The sequence below is a fragment of the Astyanax mexicanus genome, chromosome 11 (assembly GCF_023375975.1).
Source record: "Astyanax mexicanus isolate ESR-SI-001 chromosome 11, AstMex3_surface, whole genome shotgun sequence".
Lineage (NCBI taxonomy): Eukaryota > Metazoa > Chordata > Actinopteri > Characiformes > Acestrorhamphidae > Astyanax > Astyanax mexicanus.
The window spans coordinates 24753650-24775663 of record NC_064418.1 but is presented as its reverse complement, the minus strand read 5'-3'; the positions used below and the strand labels follow the sequence as shown (position 1 = coordinate 24775663).

The window sequence follows — 22014 nt, the reverse complement described above, 5'->3', positions numbered from 1 at the left end:
TAACATTTTAATACAACATTTTAGTCATTATGGCTTTTAGAAAAATGTGCACTTTAGGACCAATGCAGTGTGGCCAAGGCCTTTGTCCTTAATGGCATTTTCTCCTTACATTGCTTTTGCTTTTATTCTTTCAGTACACTTTTACACTGTTACTTGAGTAACAAGCTTGAGTTGATACTTCAACTTCTAGAGAAGTATTTTTTTTTATTCAACTCTATCTTTGCATATACCTAAATATTAATATTTTTGACACCTTTGTTGATGACTTTTGTCTCACTTGTCAAACACTGTTCAAACTGCTTTTTTTTTCTCCAGCAGGGGCAGTGCAGCCTCACCTGCGCATGCAGTCCAGGGCCTGAGTGAAAACCTGCGGGGCCATGCAGTGCTCCTGCTGCAGGATCAGACACTGCTCCAGAGTGACGGACATGGCCGTTCGATCCTTTGCACTTTTGCAGCTGGTCACACGCACACCATTCAGACGACGACACACCTGATAAGTGAGTGGAAAAGAATATTTAGACACTGAGTCGTCAGATTGCATAACTTGCAGGGATTGCACTATTAGACATTAAACGTTGACTGTGAAAAAATATGTTTTAAAGTATTTTTTAAAAAATCAACCTAGATTGCTCTAAACACAAAAAAACTTTATATAAATGTTTTAAAAGGTTTTAACACTTACACATATTACTAACAAAAACCTGAAGGTTTCACTGATGTTAAAAAGTAGTTTTATTATATGGCATCAAGCCAAAGGACACTCCTTAGTCTCTCTTGCATCTTGCTTACTTTTTAAAAACGTGTATACCTTAAAATACTGTATCTCCAATATTATTACAATATGATAAACCATTTGGAATAGTTATATTTTTTTGAGCAACAATTTAGTACTGCAGTGAATATGGTGACCAGGTAGATTATAATAATAGTTTTTTTTACAGTCACTACTACAATGTACACATTTACAGTAGACATTAAAATGAAGCCAGAGATTATAACCCTTGTAAAAGCAAAGTGTATTAAGTATATATTTTTTATTATACTTTAAACACTTTCTTTTATACACTTGAAATATAAACAAGTAAATGTACTCTTTTGCGTATTGATGCACATATTGTAATGCTACTGTGAAAAAATACACTAAAGTGCACTTTAAGCAGTATTTAATGCCAACACAATGTTTCATTAAATCATATTGCTTAACATTTTATAAAAATACAGATTAAGTATATATAATTTGTATTTTTGATAAAGTATATTACATTGAAAATGCATATTAAGTATTCATTACCTAACATACTTTTAATGCTCTTAAGTATACTTTCTTTTTCACAAGGGAGACTTTTAAACAGCAGCAGTAAATGAACATACCTCTGCTGCCTGCCAGAGGAAGTCCACATTCTTACTCTTCCTAGTGTTTAAAATCTGACTGAGAGATTTCAGGAGCTCTGGGATACAGTTCTGACTGCGGGACCGAGGAAGACCTGGGGAAAGAGACAATGACTCACTGAAACCTATAATGAACTTAAAACTACAATAAAATTTTAATCAACTGGGATGTAGAATCAATCAGCTGGTAAATCTGATATACACAGATGTATGTTTGGGAGTGTATATAGTACTCACAGTCTTCAGGAAGCACTTCCTTAAACTGGTCATAGTAGGAGTTGAGTCGCACCAGATTCTCCATATTTACAACATCTTGCAGTGATGTGTCACCAAACCTTTTGGGGGGTAGCATGTCCATTAATAAACAATTTTTTGTATTGCCACAGTACAGACATTTGTACAACACTTGAACAGCAAGCACTGATGAGAATAAATAAGCTGTGTTATTTTGCTTACTTTTCTGCGAGAGTCTGTTGCTCATTGATTCCTATGTTGAACAGCACTGGTTGGATGCGCAGTAGCATCCCGTTTTGGATCTCCCGTGGCAGAACATCAAACATAGTTGCAGGGAGCGGAACACGAACGTTAAACCCATCTCTGTTCCCCGTGATAACAGGCAGCATGTCTGGACTAAAGCTGGAAGTTGACTGAGTGACTTTAAAAGTGACATTCCTAAGGTCCATGATGCCGATGCTCATGTCCTCCAGCATGGCCAGCTCCTCCCCTTTAACAAAGCAAACGAGATTTCAATTTTATCATTTACACATACAGGGCTCTATCTTACACCCTGCGCAAGATATGTTGCGATGATTATTGCTATCTTACACCCTGCAAACAGTCCATTTTCACAATTTGCGTCTGCGTTGTTTAAATAGCAAAGGTGCTTGTGAATGTAACTGCACTGATGGGCGTGATCTTCTGAAAGTGATGTTTAGGTACATTTTTGGTGTATGGTTATCTTGGCAATGGAATACACAGGTGCACCACTGACTGATTAAAATTCTGACAACTGTCGTTGACTTGAAGATGTTCATTCCTGTCTTAGCAATGCAGGTGAGCCACACATAAATACAATACAAGAAAAAATAACCATACTATTCCCATTAATTACTTCCTCATGCATCTTCCCATGAACCTGCAATTCAGTTTCGTCTGCTGAGAAGTGCTGCACTGTTAAAATAGCAATCAAAGTCAAAGTGCACCTAGTTCTTACAGTAAATGGCAAGTGTTTTGGACGTAAAGTGAAATAAACCAATCAGCATGTTGCGTCCAAAGCACACTCTTGATTAATTAAGATAATTAGTACATGTCTTTTGTGCGTTTTGAGCTGAAAACAGACACAATAACAGACACAATGACATGCCCTAAATCAAGCTGTGGATACTTTAGTATGTGGACATTCAAAATATGCAAATCAGTCCATCAAAAATACTGCTCCCCTTGTGACATCCAACCACCGCTATCAGAGGCACACTGCTCAGCCCAACCAGCTCTCCCTTCTGCACCGCCCCTAAACCCATTCATCACCCAGTGCCCCTCTCAAACTACCCTGCCCATTTTTAGCATATTTCAAATTTGAGCTGAGGTCACAGAGAGAATTTGTCCCAAACTACCTGGGTTGGGTTTTTATGTCAGGTGCTTGTGGAGGCCAAACCTTTTTTTTTGTCTACTACCTAATTGTGTTTCTTCATTGTTTTTATTAATGTAATATTTAAAGTCTTAAATATTAATTCAATACTGGTACTGTATTTTTGTAAACTGATTTTGTCTCCTAAACCTTGGGGTTAGTTTTCCACACAGTGTTAAAGTTTTGTCTTGGACAATGCAACATTTTAAATAGAGATTTTCCATTAAAGGGAAAATATAGTATACAACTAGGCGTAATCATTTTCCAGGAAACCAACACTAAATGTTTAGCATTTAATCACTTTTCATAATGTCATAAACATGGCAGTAAAAAATACACTGTTGTTCATTTGATGTTATACAACATGCCATCAAGTATACAAACAAGGTAAAAAAAAACACAAAAATTGCAACATTTACCATAGGTGCTGAGCAGACCCTCAAACTGAACCAGTAGACCAATAGTGTGGAGCTGTCTGAGGAAGCCATCCTCACGCAGACAATTCCTCAGCTTTGTTACAAACCCACAGATCACAGCCGTCAGCTGAGGAGAGAGCAAAAGATAAGGATACCTTTGATAACTGATCATGTTTAATGTCTGTTTATATGCTGTATGTACATTTTACTTTATAATATACTGAACTCAAATGTGTACATTACTTAGGGAACCTGGTAAGAGATGGATGGGTTTAGTCGGTTGTGTTTAAACAGGAAATCATTAAAAAAAAAAGAGCAGAACTCCAGCCATCTAGAACTGGAGACGATTTTCATTAATTATGTCTGATGTAACATACACATTTTTAAGCATTTAAGCATTTTATTAGAAAAAGTATAACAACACTGCACTCTTTGTTGCGTTAATTCTGCAAAAATGAAGGAAACCTTTGTTTTGGTCCATGTTGGCATGACTGCATCTCTGCAAGCTCTATTTCCAGCTCACTCCAAAGGTTTTCTATCTAGTTCTAATACCTGTGAAGGCCACTAAAGAACACTACATTTATTGTCATGTTAAAACAAAAACAAGTTTAAGATGACATTTGCCATGATTCTCCCTATCATGCTGATAAGTAGCCAAGACACTTGTAGCCATGAAGGGATGATAATTATCAGCGACAATAAGTAAATAGCCAGTGAGATTTAAGTAATGATGATTTGGTATCAGAACATTAAAGTGTGCCAAGAAAACATTTCTCACAACCACTCATTAGCTAGACTGCTGATACAAGGCACACTGGGTCCATGGACTTGTGCCAAATTCTGACTTCTGTGTACCTTAGCAGAAACTGAGAGACATCAGACCAGACTATTGCCCTATCTGGACAGAATTAGTTTCTCAGGGGGTCCTGGGGTAATTTTTTTTCTTTTATTGGGGGTCCTCTGTGATTTTAATTCCGCAAATCTTGGGCTGTGGACAATGTGAAACATGTATTGTTCTCTGATGAGTCCACCTTTACTGTTTTTTCCCACATCCGGGAGAGTTACAGTGTGAAAAAGCCCCAAAGAAGAGTACCACCCAGACTGTTGCATGCCCAGAATGAAGCATTGGGGTGGATCAGTGATGGTTTGGGCTGCCATATCATAGCATTCCCCTGGCCCATTACTTGTGCTAGATGGGCGCGTCACTGCCAAGGACTACTAAACCATTCTGGAGGACCATGTGCATCCAAGGGTTCAAACATTGTATCCTGAAGGTGGTGCCGTGTATCAGGATGACAGTGCACCAATACACACAGCAAGACTGGTGAAAGATTGGTTTGATGAACATGAAAGTGACGTTAAACACTTCCCATGGCCTGCACAGTCACCAAATCTAAATATTATTGAGTCACATTGGGCTGTTTCGGAAGAGCGACTGAGGAAACGTTTTTCACCACCAACATCACATAGTGACCTGGACACTATCCTGCAAGAAGAATGGCTTAAAATCCCTCTGACCACTGTGCAGGACTTGTATATGCCATTCCCAATACAAATTGTTATTGTGGTCTAAAGCCAGGTGTTTCAGTTTCATTGTCCAACCCCTGTTGGCTGATGTTCTAAAAAAATGCTCAGTGAGGGTATTATATTCATATCGAAATTGTGTACACATTTAAATCAGGCAGCCAAATATGATTTTGCTTGTATTTTGTAGCCTATTTGTTTTTAATTAATGTATGTTGAGATTAGCATGTGTGCATGTGATGTTTCTCACTGTTTGGCAGAAGACCACATCTCTGCGGTACTGTAGCGTCAGACTCATGCCAATGGTAGGAGCGCAATCCTGCATCAGCACAAACACCATCGACTTCTTTGCCTTGTCACTCATCATGGCCACACACTCGTTCAGTGTAGTCAAGAGTGGATACAGAGCATCACTCCATTCACCTGCAGATAACACAGATCACAAAACATATTTGAGACACTGAAAGGAAGGATTTAATAAAATAAACTGTTCTTTTTTAAGCTTACCACTCAATCAGGCTTACCTGGAGAACTCCCCTCAACACTGGGGCTTTCGTCTGCAGAGGAAAGAACCAGAAATGCTTCAGACGCTACAAAAACAGCTGTCTTGGTGTTAGATGTAAAATCTAATGGCAGTAAAGTTCAGGTAGTAAGAAGAGAACTTTAGCACAGTTTAAAATCCGTGTAAAACAGGAAATTAGCAGACCTCACACAGTCAAAAAAGGATGTAAAACTGAAAGCACCAGAAAAGGTACTGTTAGAAGTTTCCAAACTTAAAAAAGGTGTTGTTATAAGTGTCTGAACGTACAGGAGGATCTGTGAGAACTGGGGGCGCATGCAGAGGTCAGAGGAGAGGAGGATGACCGTAAAGATGAAGATGACTCAGAGAGAGGATGTGATGAGTAAAGAGGGGTGGAGAGGGCGAGTGGGGAGGACTGGAAGTCGGGGTTGATCCAGAACGCGCTTCCATTGCTACCTCTCTTGCTGGTGTTGGGCTGTGGGTCAGAGAGGAAGACGTCCTCACTGCTGTCGCTCTGCAGCCTCTCTCTCGTTAGCAGCCTGTCCACACAGCGGATCACACACTCCAGACTCTTGTCCACATTTAACCACACCTTTTCCTGCAGCAGAGGAGAAAGACGAACTTAAAAAGGCATCATGACCTGAGTGAAGTTATTCATACCCCTTGAACTTTTTCACATTTTGCCACGTTACAGCCACACACAGTGTATTTTATTGATACTTTAGGTGATAGACCAACACAAAGTAGAACACAATTATAAATGGAACGAAAATAACGTTTAAGGGGTATGAATACTTTTGCAAGCCACTGTAAGTATGGTCAGTATACTAAGGCACTTGACTGCTTAAAGTGTGAATTAATATTTTTGCGCATATTCATGCAGAAGTTCTTCTTTCTTTATGCCTTCAAATACAACTAGCTGTTTTTGTGTTTTGTTGTGCTGTACTAAAAGTGGAAGTGAAACCAAAATAATACATGCTTTTTTTATGAAATAAAAATCTGATAAAGTGTGACGTGCAAAAGTATTCAGCGCCCTGTACTCTGAAACCCATAAATAAAATCCAGTACAATCAATTGCCTTCAGAAGTCACTTACTTAGTTAATAAAGTCCAGCTGTGTGTAATTTAGTCTCAGTATAAATACAGCTGTTCTGTGAAGGCCTCAGTGTTTTGTAAGAGAACACTAGTGAACAAACAGCATCATGAAGACCAAGTAACTTACCAGACAGGTCAGAGATAAAGTTGTGGAGAAGTTTAAAGCAGGGTTAGATTATGAAAATATATTCCAAGCTTTGAGCATCCCAAGGAGCGCTGTTCAATCCATCATCCAAAAATGGAAAAAGTATTCTACTACAGAGAAGCAGCCAAGAGGCCCATGGTCACTCTGAAGAAGCTGCAGACATCCACAGCTCAGGTGGGAGAATCTGTCCATAGGACAGTAATACATTGTGCCCTCCACAAATCTGGCCTTTATGGAAGAGTGGCAAGAAGAAAACTATTGTTGCAAGAAAGATATAAGAAATAAGAAGTGTCTTTGCAGTTTGCCACAAGCCATGTAGGGGACACAGAAAAAACATGTGGAAGAAGGTGCTGTGGTCAGTTGAGACCATAGTTGAACTAAATTCAAAGCGTTATGCGTGGTGGAAAAGTAACACTGCACATCACCCTAAACACACCATCACCACTGTGGTGTGACTGACGATGGATGGATCTAAATAAAGGGAAGAAAACCTGTTGGAGGTTGCAAAAGACTCGAGACTGGCAAGGAGATTTACCTTCCAGCAAGACAATGACCCTAAACATACAGCCAGAGATACAGTGGAATGGTTAGATCATAGAATATTCTAACGTGTGTTAGAATGGCCCAGTCAAAGTCCTGACCTAAATCCCAACGAGCTTCTGTGGCAAGACATGAAAAATGCTGTTCTCCATCCAACCTGGCTGATTTTGCAAAGAAGAATAAGTAAAAATTTTTACAAGCCACTGTATGTATGGACACTATACTGAGGCATACTTGACTGCTTAAAGTAATATTAAAATGTCTTTATGCGTTAAATATAACTATCTGTTTTGGTCTTTGCGCATTTACTGTCTGACTGATATTAGGTTGTCCTGTACTAAAATTGTAAAACTACAGACCTCATTCACCAATATCTAAACATGTACTTACAAATGTCATTCAGAAAAGTCATGGCAAAATTCTACATTAGATTCATTACGTTTTGATTGAAACTGCAGAAGTGTTTGCAGATATGCTCTTTTAATGATTAATCCCACTGTCAATCTAAAAAAAAGAAAACAGGTTCAGTAAAAAAGGTGTAAGATCCAATATTGATTGGTAAGTCAGTGTGAAAAGGTGGCTAAACTGTTGGGCAGTTTAATATTTAATGTACACCTCATGAGACAAAAACTAGTATTGTGTTCCGTTGACTTTTGCCATGTCTAGTGAAAATGCATGTGGGGCCTCCAGCATTGATTGTGGATGTGATTAAAAGAGTTCATAGTTGCTTGTCTGTTCACATGCCTTCTATGATGTACTCCCAGTACGCAGTGACACTGTGGATCGAGAAATGTTAACTGTCTACACAACTTTGAAAAAGGAATGTCGTGCCTTGTTATGAGCACACTGGCTAGTCAACCTCACTCACAAGATAACGCCTCACAATTCCCATCTGTCCTCTGATGTAACAATTTATGACACATCCTATCACTTTTAGCATGTAATTGTATGCCAGTCATTTACACTCTATGTTTTAGGATTAAATAGCAGACTATCAACCATGTTTATTTAGTACATCAATTTCTCAATAATATCAATATATTGCACGTGTAACACACTGTTGCAGCCGGCCCTTACCCACTCCTCTTCACGCCAGTCAACATTCATGGAGGCTCTGTTCCCTTTCCCACTCCACTTGGCCTGTGGAGAGCCCTGGTCATTACGAAGGACAACACGCTCAGTCTCTGGTGCAGATGGAGAGGCTTTAGAGGCGATGAACTCTGGCCGTGCTGCATTCAGCGCCTGGATGGCTGCAGCCAGCAGTTTATTATCGCACACGGTCACCAGCTGCCTCGTCTGAAAAGACAAGAGAAGAGCTAGCTTTTTAATCTGGATTACGCCTTTTCTTAACATTTTAACAGAAGTGTGTATGGCAGTGAAAAGCAACATAGAATGGTTTTTAATGGCTTATTTTGTTTAAGGAAGTCATAAATCTCATATTAGAAGGTTTTATAAGCGTTTAAAGAGATTAGTATTAAATGTGTACTGCAGGATGTGAAACTGAGGAGTAAATGAACAGTGGATTATTTATAACAGTGATTCAGAGAAGAGCATGAAAAAGCAAAAAAACAAAGGGTACAGAGAAAAAAATCACCCTAGTGATATAGGGCTATCGGTAGGGCATTAGACTATATTGTGATATACTGTGAAACTGTAAGCTATAAATAAAGCAATATGTAGATTTATTTTAAATATAATTTTAGGTTAACTCTTACAGTACGGCTGTGTGAATTTACTTAAATACCCAAAACTGAATATCTATGAGAAATTATGATTTACAATATGATTTGGTAAGATTTTAACAAAAAATCACTGACTCAGAAAACTATACTGAATTGTTATGATTACTATTATTTTTATTATTGTTGTTAGGGGTGTGCCATATCATATCGTACACGATAATATCGTCCAAATTTTTTAATATCGTGAACGATATTCTACCCTAAAATATCGTGCCATATCACTCACCCCATTCCTATTTTATATCTACTAGAGACAGAGTATATCTGTCCGGTATCATTTATTTTACTTTAATCCTGGATATATGAAGATATTTGGAGTGCATTATTATTAGTATCATGACATTCTGGATCATTGATTCTGTTACAAATCTGATAAAATTCTTGGGGTGTGCAATATCATATCATATGTAGTAATAAAATTTAATTGTTATTTTGTGGCAGTAGTGTATTTCTGAAATAATTTCTTAATTCAGTATTTTTATCGCGAAAATACCATGAAATATCGTGATATTATTTTAGGGCCATATCGCCCACCCCTAATTGTTGTTGTTTTATGATTATTATTGTTTAGTTAAGATGTTTCTACAACATAAGTTGCACAAGACTTCCAAAAGTATTTCCCTGCAAACCATCCCATTTACATTCTTTTATGGAATTAAACTGCACAGATGGAAAAATGTGTCCGTTTAAATTTATTTATTTATGCTATGTCACACCTTAGCCTTTGTCTGTCTTGTGTTTTTCCATTTTTTTTGTTCCTTCCTGCTCCTGTCCTCTGTTCTCTTGTTTTGTTTTCCTCTCCATGTGCTCCACATGGCTCTGTTTTGTTTTTGGTCTTGTGTCTGCCTTAGCCCCGCCCTGTCATCTGTAATCCCTCTTGTTTTGTTTGTAACCCAGCCCCTCTTGATTCCTTCTCCAGGTGTTCCTCACCCTCTTTGTGTATACAAGCTCCTTTGTTTGAGTGTTCCTGGTGGAGTCTTTTGTGTGATATGTTTGCTGTGTGTGCTTCAAGTTCCTTGTATGCTCTGTGTTTCATATCTGTCATGTATTTCAGATCTGCTACTTGTCAGTTCTTAAATGTTCCAGTTCCTGTTTTCTTGGTGAAGTTTATTTTGTCTAGTTTCTCAGTCTTGTTTATTTGTGTTGCTTATACCTGTTTTTGCTTTTTGTGTTTTTTTGCTTTAGTTTATAGTTTACGGTTGATTAAAGTAATATCTGTGTTAATGTCCATCTACCTCAGTTTGTGACAATTATATATATATATATATATATTTATTATTTTATATAATAGTTTTAAAAGCCAGAAAAAGGTGCTTCAATCAACTATTTGGATGAGGTGCAACCAAAAATCAAAAATGACTCTTCATAAAAAAGGTGCATCACTCACTCTGTAGCTAAAATACAATTATTTTGAATTATTTTTAAACACAACATCAATACTTAGATTTATCAGTATTTTCTTATATCCCTACAGTAATTTACCCATAATTTAAGGAACTGAGAAGTAGAATAAAATGATGCCAGAGAACCATACAGACATTGAATAGGGTAGTAAACTATGTATAGTTGTGAAGGAAAGGAAAGAGATATAAAGAGCTTTGAACATCAGGTAGTCTGACCTTGTCTGTCAGGATGGCAAGAGTTCTCTCCAGTGCATTAGACGACCGTTCTTTAGCAGCGCGGGACAAGCGCTCTGTGTAGTAGCTGACCTGAGTCTTCAGTGTGTTAATGTGGGAGATTATCTCTTTCGCTCGCACCACATCCTGGGCCTGGTACACCATAGACTGTGGACGTGACTCTCCAGCACTGGGTGGAGAAAGAGAGCTGTGTTATTAGACTGGTTGGTAGAGCACGGTTGGGGAACTTCAGTACTGAGGGGTCAGATTTGTGCACATTGTAGTGATTTCCCTGATTAAACACAGAAACAAAAAATCTGTGCTGGACTGCAGCCCTCAGTTCCCCAACCCTGTTACAAGAGCTTGACCATTAGCCCTCTTTGTTTGACCTGTCTGATGTTTTAAATGATAATGACGATAAAAGACGTGTAAAATGTTTACACAGTGGAACATGAACACATACACATATATGAACAAATACACCGTACACAAGTAAGTGCTGCACACAGAAACATTCTACAGTGCTTAAAAACACATTCTCCAAAACTCCACTACTGACAGACTCCAGTCTGAAGCACTGGACTTATGAGAATGCGATCAGAAGTGGCTAAATACCGGCAGAACATAACACAACATGGAGCAACAGCACTAATGAAAATGAATGGTCGAAAATCTGCATCCCCAAAAAACTCACCCTTCATCCTCAAATGCACTGGTTAGAAAGCAAGCATAAAAAGCAAATGATTACTGCTACAAATAGATTAGTTAGAAAAATGAAAGGCATTGAATTCCTAATGTTAGAGAACAAAGCAAAAACATGGAGCAGATATTTCCAGAGAAAGCAGTCATGAGCCCTCAAACACACAGCTCTTCACAACCTTTACTCAGCCTCTGTAATCTCTTTAATACACAGCAATCCTACTTCTTACAAGACTGAGACATATACAACCAGCTTTTCAACCAGATATTTAACCCAGTCTTAGACACATTTACTGTCTCTAATGAAAATCCATTTACTTTACGTCGAGGCTTCATTTGTGCCTAGAAACACAGTGCTGTTTAATTTCTGTTGCAGTAAAATTGACAGTAGAGGTTCATAGCTTACTGTTTCTTGGTCTCTTCAAACTTCTGAATTAGTCTCCTCAGCCCACTGCCTTTAAAACCTTGATGATGGGCTGCTGGGGCTCCAATAGTGACCACATCATAGGTTCGATCTGTAAGAAAATACATATACATATATGTACCTTTCAGTCTCCAAACACAATACCATTTCAAACCAGAATGGTTAATGGTTTTTAAGCATTTGTCTATCATATATCTACAGATTCCCAGAGATTAATATAGCCTGATTCAGAGAAATGAAACTGTCTGAGAGACCTCAAAAAACACTCACTTGTTGCTTGTTAAACACATAAAAGCAAGCTTGATGGTTAATAAATGTTTAAAATATTAAATTAAAGATATGATGTGAATAGTTTCAGAAAAATTAAACATTGGACATTTTCACACTTTTTTTTCCTTTTTTATTTCTAATTCTATCCAATTTTCTCCCTAATTTGGAAGGCCAAATACCCAACCCACTCATTAAGACTCAGTATTATCACTAGTAACGCCCCAGCACTCAAGGGTCAGGACTAGCCCATGCCTTAGAGGAAAGCACAGCGACTTAGCTCTGATACATCAGCTAACAGACACTTGTGCTGACCAGCATCACATTGGGTGTGATGTGGGGAGAGAACATTATCTACCCACCCAGAGAGAGCAAAGGCCAATTGTGCTCTCTCTCTGACTCTGGCTGCTGATGGCGAGCAGCATGATCTGGGATTTAAACCAGCGATCCTCAGATATTATTATGTATATTACATACTATTCACCCTATTTAAAGCATTTAATAGACATAAAAGACACAAATATTTAATATACAAAATACTTCCAAAGTCTGGTAATCTGCTATTGTGTGTGACACAGCAGAATGTGTCCAGTAAAGAAAATGTCTTACCATAGCCTGACTCCCCCTGAACTCTCATTCTCTGAATGTGGAGGTTGGTGGGCACAAACTCTAACTTCCTCTCAGCTTTCAAAGTACTGGATTTGAAAGAAGGTCCTGAACAGAAAAAAGACAGAGAATGAAGAGAATCTATGCAGAATAAATCCATTCAATGTAGTCATAATAATTACAGTGTTAATTACAGTGTTTCCCAACCCTGGTCCTGGAGTGCCATTGCTTTTTTTCCACTATTGCAGTGTTTGTTTCCTAACACAGCGCAAAACAGACTCTCTTTATTAATATTTTATATCTAAAACTTTTAGCTCTGTATTTTAAGGCCTTACAGTCTGTAACCAGATAAGCTGGACCTTAAGTCCACACCGGCAACAACCCGTAAACACAAATGGAACTGGTGCTTTTAATCTATAAGTCTTAATTGGTATGTTTGACTATTTTAGTGTGCACCCATTGCTGATACACAGCTGTACACAGCTTGTTTAACCTTCCTAGAAAATAAATCAATGTTAATAGAACTGTATGATCTGGACCCCTCTGCTTGTTAAGTATAAACATTATATTTTAATTGGAGGCAGTAGGTACTGCTGTTCACTACAGAAGTCACTGAAATAAAGCATTTGTTTTAAAGGGTTACAATTATTGTACAATTTTAAAATCTTACAAAATTATCAGTTGCTCCTCTTTACATCTCTATAGCATGGTGTTGCTCTCAGGCAATAAACTATTTTGTATCACTACACCAACCATTTATTTTATTATTTTTATATATAACATTAAGAAAATACATATCTCCATCCAAAAAAAGCAGGGGTAAAAGTGGGAGTGATATTTCACCTGGAGGTAAAACACTTTCAGGAACTAAAGCAATTGGTGAGGTTATTTAAAAGATTTAAAACATATGTGCTTTTAAACTTATATAAATAATAAAACATATCTACACAACTATTTAAAGAGATATATTTGGATGTTTAAAGACAAATTTAGTTTTCATTTATTTACTAAAACAGTGTTTTTTACACATTTGTTTTAACATTGGCTGCCTGAGAGCAACATTGGGTATATTTATGAAACAAAAGTGAATATTCTGCACAACTTGTTTTCACCCAATTCTACTGCATTAAAAATAAAACACTGTTGTTGCCTTGTGGAACATTGATATATTGACAAAAAAAAAATGCAGACATCCCAAGTTGCAAAAATTAATTTTAAGGAGGTACCCTGGGACCTGGACTCTTTGCAGAGAATAGGCCAATCTGAACCTTCTGTTTTGCATGCCCTTCATGAATATGCACACTAGTGGAGCGCCTTTCTCTCCCTCTCCTCTCTTTCACACAAGCGATTGGGGAAAAAGTCTGTGTCGCTTGCCTGAGCATTTGTGGCTCATTCTAGATTCCAAGATATTTAATATAACTTGCGGGCATTAGGGAGCCGTTATTGATATGCGGTAGACTCCCTCAACTTCTGGGAGACTTGGGACGTCTGAAAATGTATTTTATTAATGCCATAGAGGATAATAGGAGAAAATCTTGATGTCTGCCACTTTTAAAAGAGCGCACCTGAGCTATAACTCCCACAATAAGATGGAAACCCTAAGGACTCCGACACATGTAGATTACAGTAGACAGAAATGAATTGCTGAATCTCAGGAGGACATTTTCCAACATTCCATGAAGAAAAGTTAATCTGTTCTTACCCTTGTACTCATGAAGGTCACTGAGAGTTTCCTGGTAGGTGAGGATGATTGTCTGATATTGAGTGATGATCTGCCTTCTCAGGTTCTCCCAACATGGTGACAACTCTCCCAACTCCTCAAGTTCACACACCCTTTACACACACACACACGAGATTACACACAGACATATAAAGCAAACAAAGCACAAGGAATTCCTCATTCCCTCAAACACAGACCTGAATGTGTAACCTTTGGCACATACACACACTTTCACACACGTATTACAACATACCTGGCAGCATCCTCCTCCAGCAGCAGTTTTACATACTGTCTGGGTATGTGAAGTGACAGCACGCTCTCTGCCATCTGTTCCAGAACACGGAGGTGGTTGCCATCAGTGGTGGGTAAACGGTACATCCGCGATATTGTTCCCCCAAATACTGCAGCAAGAGAGGAATGAAAGACGTCCATGATTTGTTTATTAAGCAGAGGCATTAAGCAATAATAAACATCACAAATCAATCATGCAGATCGTTTGTCATTGCATTTCAGAAACTAAAATTCATGTTGTTCATTTTTGTTAAAATGAAGAAATATTCATTCACTGTTTGTTTGTTTTGTATAAAAAGAATTAAATGCCTGTTTGCTTTAGTGGCATCATATTACAGTATCACACTGGAATTTAATGAGCTCATTTGAACAATCTGTTCTTTCACATCTGTATGTAAAAGGCAGACTGCATGGTTATGTGCTTAATTCTTTTTTTTTTTATTAATATTTTTAGCTCATTTTCTCCCCAATTTACACGGCCAACTACCCAACCCACTCATTAGGACTCCCACCATCACTAGTGATGACCCAACACACCAGGAGGGTAAGGACTAGCACATGCCTCCTCTGACACATTTGAAGTCAACCACCGTCTCTGTTCAAACTGCTACTGATGCAGTATTGCTGAGTAGCATCACAGCGCACTCGGAGGAAAGCGCAGCGACTCGGTTCTGATACATCAGCTCACAGATGCCTTGTGCTGATTGACATCACTCTTTTGAAGTGATGTAGAGAGAGAGAGACATCTACCCACCCAGAGAGAGCAAGGCAGTTGTGCTTTCTCTAACTCTGGCTGCTGATGGCAAGCTACATAAACAGGATTCGAGTGCTTAGCCAGGTGGACCACTCGAGCCCCACGTGCTTAATTCTATGCACCTGTGGCAATCGACCGAATGAAATTTAACTATTATGACGTTCATACAATCACAACAATCATTACAATAAAAGATAATTCTTATATCCTAAAAGGATTCTTTTTTTTTCAAATACTTTGTGGTGCAATTATTTTAAAGAGTCTAGTGGAGAATTGAATATGAAATGCTTGCACTAATGCATTTGATTACACCGAATGTTTATCTCTCTAATTTCTGCCCTTTAGTTCTAATGAATGTGTGAGTGTGGTTTTCACAGGCAATTTACTTGTGCAGAAAATAGATATAGAGTGACTCCGACTCTGGGTTATGCCTCATTACACTACAAATGGGGGAGCATATGTGTATTTTTTTCTGTTTTAGCAATTAAGAACATGGTTTATACACTCATCATCAAAAATTAGTTTCACACAGAAGGAGGCGTCAGATTGCAATGCATTTCAGGAGAAATATGAAGTTAACCAAAAACATCAAATTAATAAAAATGTTGATGGATATGGGTGTTCTACATGCACTACTTCTACTGTACTTCTGTGTAGCTCAATAAATATTGTCAATATTAGTTTAAATTAGTCTAGATTTGCATTGCAATCTAACATTTCCTTTTGGGTGCAACTATCTTTTTTAAGGATGAGTGCATATTATCTTTTTTTTGCATTTAATAGAGTGTCTGAGAAAAGGATACTAACCTGCCTTTAATAGAGTGTCTTTACATAGAGACGCAGACTTTCCTTTTAACCCCCCGGATTCTGTCAGGCTTTCATCGACAGATAACACCATCTGTGAAACAGAGAGGACACAGTGCACATGAGCATTTAACACAAGCCAACAGCAGAAGTCCTGGATGATACAGGGGATATAGCTGAATAGCTGCTGGATCTGATCCAAAAAAAAATCCCAGAATTCCCAGTGGTAATCGGCACCAATAAGGATCAGCTGTGGGACACAGTGTAATTGACTCTGTCGCACCTTTGTAGAGGGATGACCGGTAACAGTGTTAGAGGAGAGGAGAGAGAAAGGGAGAAGGAGATGATAGGAAAGGAGAGGAGAAAGGAGGGGAGGAAAGGAGAGGAAAGGAGTGGAGAGAATAGAAGAGAAAAGTGGTGAAGACAAGAGACGAGAAGAAGCAACAAAAAAGAAAAGAAACAACAAAGGAAACAGGAAAGAACAAAAAATAAAAAAAACTACAAAAGAAAAAGAAAAGAAACAATAATAACGAAGTTTTTTTTGTTAAGTTGTTGTTTTATTGCTCTCCTTTGCTAGAGCATTTCATTTGTTTGGTTTTCCTGCCATTTTCCCACCTGCCACTTTAAAGGTCCTATTTCACACCTCAGAGTCCACATAGTAGGGAGTTCAAATCCTACCTGAGGCAGCACCAATAAACTTCAAAAAAAAAAAAAAAAACACACACAAAAAAAGTGCACTGTGATTTATTAATGAGAATTTACCCCAAAAAGACTAACAAAAAACTGATACAAACAAAAGAAAATGGTAAGTATATAAACAAATATTTACATGAGGATAGCCGCGAGGCCAATCCTCCTTATTTTCACTCTCACTCTCATTTTTTCTCTCATTCTGTTTAAACTATACGCTGCTACAAACGGCTAGCAGACACTATGTAAAGACACCAGACAGAGCTTCCAGACCCTGGGAGAGTTTTCTACGACTGAACACCCCAGCCGGCATTTACTAAGTCCTTAATTAATTACTTTTCTTTTACAGGCAAACATAAACCCCCAGACCCTCTCCCTCCCTGCAGGTGGATCCGTCCTACCAGAAGAAGAAGCCCCGGTCCCCTTTGCCTCCCTTTTGCCCCTCTGACCCTCTACACAGCAGGACTAAAAGGTAAGTACATTCAATAATAGTGATGGGCTACCTTGCCACATCACAATTAAAAAATCTAATATGAAGAAAGGAAAAAAACCTCCCCTATCACACTGTAACAGCATGTGCAGTGCAATGCAATGTACTGCAAATAATGACTAAATGACTTATGAGCAATAATGAGCACAGCAGAAACACACATGGATTTAATATGCCTGTTTACTGCTTGTTTACTGGTGGCCTTTTGTTTTTAATGAATAGCAATGAGTGATTCAATCATGGTTATTTCTGGAGATGCATTAGGCATGAACTCTACTCACTCTGCCATTAACTGTGTCTGTCCGAGTCAGCGGGGCCCTCTGGTCTTTCTTCTCCTCCAGCTGCCAGGCAATAATGGTGATGTTACCTATCCTCTCGCTCTCTGCAGATCTGAGCCATTGAACAAAGAGCAAATCTAAGCAACAGTATCCCCCAGAGTGGTTCTATATGAGGTATGTCCTTTACTAAGTTCACATACCGTAGTGTGAGGTGTAGCCTGCGATATTTGTCCTGCAGCAGTTCTTTGACTGTGAACATGGCAGAACCAAGAAGATACATCTGTTGAAACCAGTAAGACATAAACAAGACACATGACTCAACAATATAAGAGGATTGGATAGTAAAGTGTCAGTTTTAGAACAGATAATGATTCTGATTTAAAGTCACAGGCAAGCTTCTCACCGTCCCCTGTGAACGATCTTTGACATCATAGACAGAAAGTTTGATTTGAGTCTGCTGAGTGATCAGGGAGTCTTGGAAGAAGGCAATGCTACTGAGGAATATTGGATTACTTGTACCCTAAAAAGACAAGATAAATGATTAAAAACACACATCAAAATGTTAATCTACATAGTCATATGAACAACTGATTTTAGCTGTATTCATTAGTACTGCAGATCTCAGCAGCCAGAACTAAAGCATACTCTAATTGTATTGTAATTATTTGTCACTAATTGCTAAATAGAATATAAAGAACCAGTCAAGCGTTTGGACACACTTTCTTATTCAGTGTTTTTATTTTGCATTTTTTTCTGTCGTCCAGACTATGAAGGAACAAATAAGGAATCATGTAGTAACTTAAAAGTGCTTAACAAACCAAAAATACTCTGTGAAGCATTTAGGTATCCCTTATCTGGGGTCCTGTAAACTTGTTGTTTTAGAGGCTGGTAACTCTAATTAACTTATCCTGTGCAACAGAGGTAACTCTTGCTCTTTCATTAAGGGGCAAGAAATTCAAGTAATTAACTCTCGACAAGTTCAGCACAGCTGTTAACTAAAAAAACATTCCAGAAAATGCCAAAATGTTCAAAGCTGTCATCTAAGCAAGAGGTGCAATCCTGGTTTGTTTAACCCTTTTTTTTTTACTAAATAATGCCATGTTTTTCTTCATAGTTTGTACCTCAGATTACTTTAGTATTCATCTTTAACTTAAGGCATGCCTAAACTATTGACTGGTACTGTACTTTTCAAATGTGTCACATGTATACCCAATGGTGGAACAAACTACCTTCCACTACCAGATCAGGAGAATCTCTCGCTATCTTTAATAAACTCCTGAAGACAGAGCTCTTCAAAGAGCACTTACTCTCCTAACACCTCTAACACACTAACTACTTCTAACCCCATTTCCTTCTTCCCCTCCCTCACTCCTCTTTCCCATTATTTCCCTTTGACCTCCTTTAGGCCCTATCTATAGATGTTTTTACCTTCTATTATTTTTGTACTTCACTATTGTAAGTCACTTTGGACAAGCGTCTGCCAAATGTAATGTAATGTAATGTATCGGGAATACATCATATAAGGCATTACCATCCATAGTGCACAGCTAAGTGGGTGGTAATGATTGTGACCAGCAGTGTCTGGCTAAAATTGTCCACGGGAACAGAATCATAACTCTGGCTAAAACCATATCAATATTTAATGGAACATGGAAATGTTGTGTAAAAAGCAACAGAAGATAAAGATAAAGCACTCTCTCATGCTTCCCTCACCTCTATGATTTCAGTCTGAGCATGCTTCGTCCAGAAAGCTTGAGGAGGGGTGGTGCAGCTCACTACTACAAAGCTACTGGGCTTACGCTCCAAAGCTGGAGTCACTAACTCACTGCAGGCTGAGGGAAAAACAGAGAATAATGATTAATGATGGAATTGTGACAAGTAAAATATTTGACATAAATAATAAAAATGGTAAATAATAAAAATATTTTAGTTCAGCAGGTTCATTTACATATTTCTAACATTTTCCCTTTCACAATAGAACTATATAATTTCTTGACAAAAACAGGCAAATGTACAGTGCACTCTAGAATTACTGTCATACAAAATAGGGGTGGGCGTTATGGCTCTAAAATAATATCACGATATTTCAGGGTATTTTTGCGATAACGATATACTTGGCAATATAGGAAAACTAAAATAATTCATTCATTTCAGGAATATAGTATAATATTATAACAGAATAATCATAATGTGGCAAAATAAATAATATAGCATAAAATAATATAATGCAGCAAAAAATATTGCAGAATATTTAGTGCATGCATATAAACTGCAAACCAAAACAATTAAACAATAAATACACTTAAAGCTTCACAGTAAATAATAGACTACTTTTAAGACAAAACAGCCCTATTATCACGATATGGATTTTTAATATCATGATATTTCTGTGTCACGATATATTGTATAATATATAATATTGCCCACCCCTAGTGTAAAACGTATTACATTTTTAAAGAACTGTATAAATCTGACAGGTAGCTTGTGGCATTTTCTTTACTAAAACATGTAAAGATTAGTCTATTTATATTTTAAAATGCTTGTCAATCACTAGCATGAAGACTAACCTGATGCAGAAAGGAGGCATGAACTTTCACATTTTGTTACCTTACAACCACAAACTTATATTTTGTATATTGTATATGTAATTTATTTAATTAAGAGTTAAGTGATAGACCAACACAAAGCACACCTAATTGTAAAGTGAAACGAACATGAATCTTGGTGTTCAAAAGCTTAAGCAAACAAAAATTGGAAAAACATGACATGCAAAAATATTCAGTTAGTTTTTTTTTTACCTTTACTCTGAAACACATAAATAAAATACAGTCCAATTAATTGCTTTCAGAAGACACTTAATTAGTTAATAGAATGTAGCTGTGTGTAATTTAATCTCAGAATAAACACACCTGATCTGTGAAGGCCTCAGAGGTTTATTAAAGGGTAAATAGACTCTTTGAATTTAGCTGATTACACCCTCAGCTCAAATTAGAAAAATGGGCTAAGTAGTTTGAGAAGGGCACTTGGTGATGTATGGGTTTAAGGGCGGGACAGAAGGGAGAGGGGTTGGGCTGAGCGGTTTGTCTTGAGACCCAAACAGTTGGATGTCACGAGGGGTGGGTATTGGGGAGGGGTGGTTTTATTGCTTGACAGATTTGAATATTGTGAGTGTCTCGGAGTGTCACAGAAACATTATCCTCGCCTATAGCACAGTTGAACCTGTCAGAGCACTGCAGAGGCGGAAATTATCACAATAAAAGTGCTTTTTAAAGGTTAGGAAAGGTTTATAAAAAATTCAAGCAGCACTGGTATGTTTTATTACTTCAGAGGAACACATTTCAGCTATTATTATAAGCTATATTTATTTTTAAGTTTGTGGCTGTGGTTAGGTGACAAAATGTGAAAAGTTCAAAGGGTTAAAATACATTTGCAAGCCACAGTAGACAGACACAGAAAGTGCAATGAAGAGATATTTTATTACGGAAGAAATCAAGCAGCAGACTCAGAAAAGCTGCATAAGAAAAGTCTCAGCTTTTTTCCAAAGGGCAGAAAAAGTAAAAAAAAAAAAAAAGGTGGAACTGTCAAACAGTCTAAATGAAACAACCACTAACTAGAACATATTGGCTTCCTAACTGTGGAAAAGTAATGTCAGTGCCAGACCAGGTGGCCATTCTCCCACCAGAATCAATTTCATTTCATTTTCTAAAACTCACCCAAACTGAACTCCAGCACTGGCTCATCAGGGTCCTGGTTGTTTCCTGAATACCATCACAACACAGATTAGATATAATTTATGCTTTTATGTGCATGTTAAAATAACATTTAGTTTAATTTTCTACCGTATCATTATCTCTCACCTGCCAGTGTGAGACCCATCATTTCAGAGGACAGGTCGAATGTGTTGGCGCGGTACACAGACCAGGGTCGGTGGCGAGGGCTGCGCTCTCTCCCCGCCATCGTGGCTCCAATTAAACCAAAGACCTCTGGAAATCAGCAGAGCAGGTCTGAACGGAGATCAGTGGTCACACACCCTTCGTGCTTTCAGTAAGAGATTTAAATGTCAGGCCTGCTTCACTCCATGAGACGACCTCTTAATGGGGGAACTGAAGCGAGAAAGAGAGGAAGGAAATAAGTACAAATATAAAACTCTCGACATGTCTCAAAAACTACCAACACCAGCTGTGAAGCAAAATGAGCCTCAGGGTCTGCTGTTAATGTGAGGCAGCAGAAGATTCTTTATGCCAGCGAACATGTCAGTACATTATTCATTTAGGTTCAAAGGAAGCCATTTAAAATTAAAACCGGATGCCACAGAAACAAGGGATTGGGAAAACTATGCGGGGAGACCTGGAGAACATCTTCCCAGTGTTCAAGGGTG

At 38.0% G+C, this 22014-nt stretch overlaps 1 protein-coding gene across 3 annotated transcripts in view; it reads right to left on the bottom strand.

Annotated features, from left to right (window-relative positions):
• The window catches only part of inpp4aa (inositol polyphosphate-4-phosphatase type I Aa), a 48935-nt gene that overhangs the window by 2560 nt on the left and 24361 nt on the right, over positions 1–22014 (bottom strand). The window contains exons 2-23 of one of the 3 annotated variants that reach the window (XM_022680421.2): positions 21494–21739; positions 21350–21394; positions 19350–19468; positions 18040–18156; positions 17837–17916; positions 17640–17748; positions 16182–16272; positions 14583–14730; positions 14312–14442; positions 12613–12717; positions 11719–11827; positions 11308–11325; positions 10617–10803; positions 8333–8551; positions 5765–6074; positions 5481–5513; positions 5207–5379; positions 3436–3559; positions 1846–2113; positions 1627–1724; positions 1372–1484; positions 336–490 (exon numbers count right to left, since the gene is read on the bottom strand). In XM_022680421.2, coding sequence (XP_022536142.2) covers positions 336–490; positions 1372–1484; positions 1627–1724; positions 1846–2113; positions 3436–3559; positions 5207–5379; positions 5481–5513; positions 5765–6074; positions 8333–8551; positions 10617–10803; positions 11308–11325; positions 11719–11827; positions 12613–12717; positions 14312–14442; positions 14583–14730; positions 16182–16272; positions 17640–17748; positions 17837–17916; positions 18040–18156; positions 19350–19468; positions 21350–21394; positions 21494–21593 — 2852 coding nt within the window. In that variant the 5' untranslated portion in view covers positions 21594–21739. The remainder of the gene's footprint in view (positions 1–335; positions 491–1371; positions 1485–1626; positions 1725–1845; positions 2114–3435; positions 3560–5206; positions 5380–5480; positions 5514–5764; positions 6075–8332; positions 8552–10616; positions 10804–11307; positions 11326–11718; positions 11828–12612; positions 12718–14311; positions 14443–14582; positions 14731–16181; positions 16273–17639; positions 17749–17836; positions 17917–18039; positions 18157–19349; positions 19469–21349; positions 21395–21493; positions 21740–22014) is intronic. The other 2 variants (XM_022680422.2, XM_022680423.2) reach the window with 2 other exon arrangements.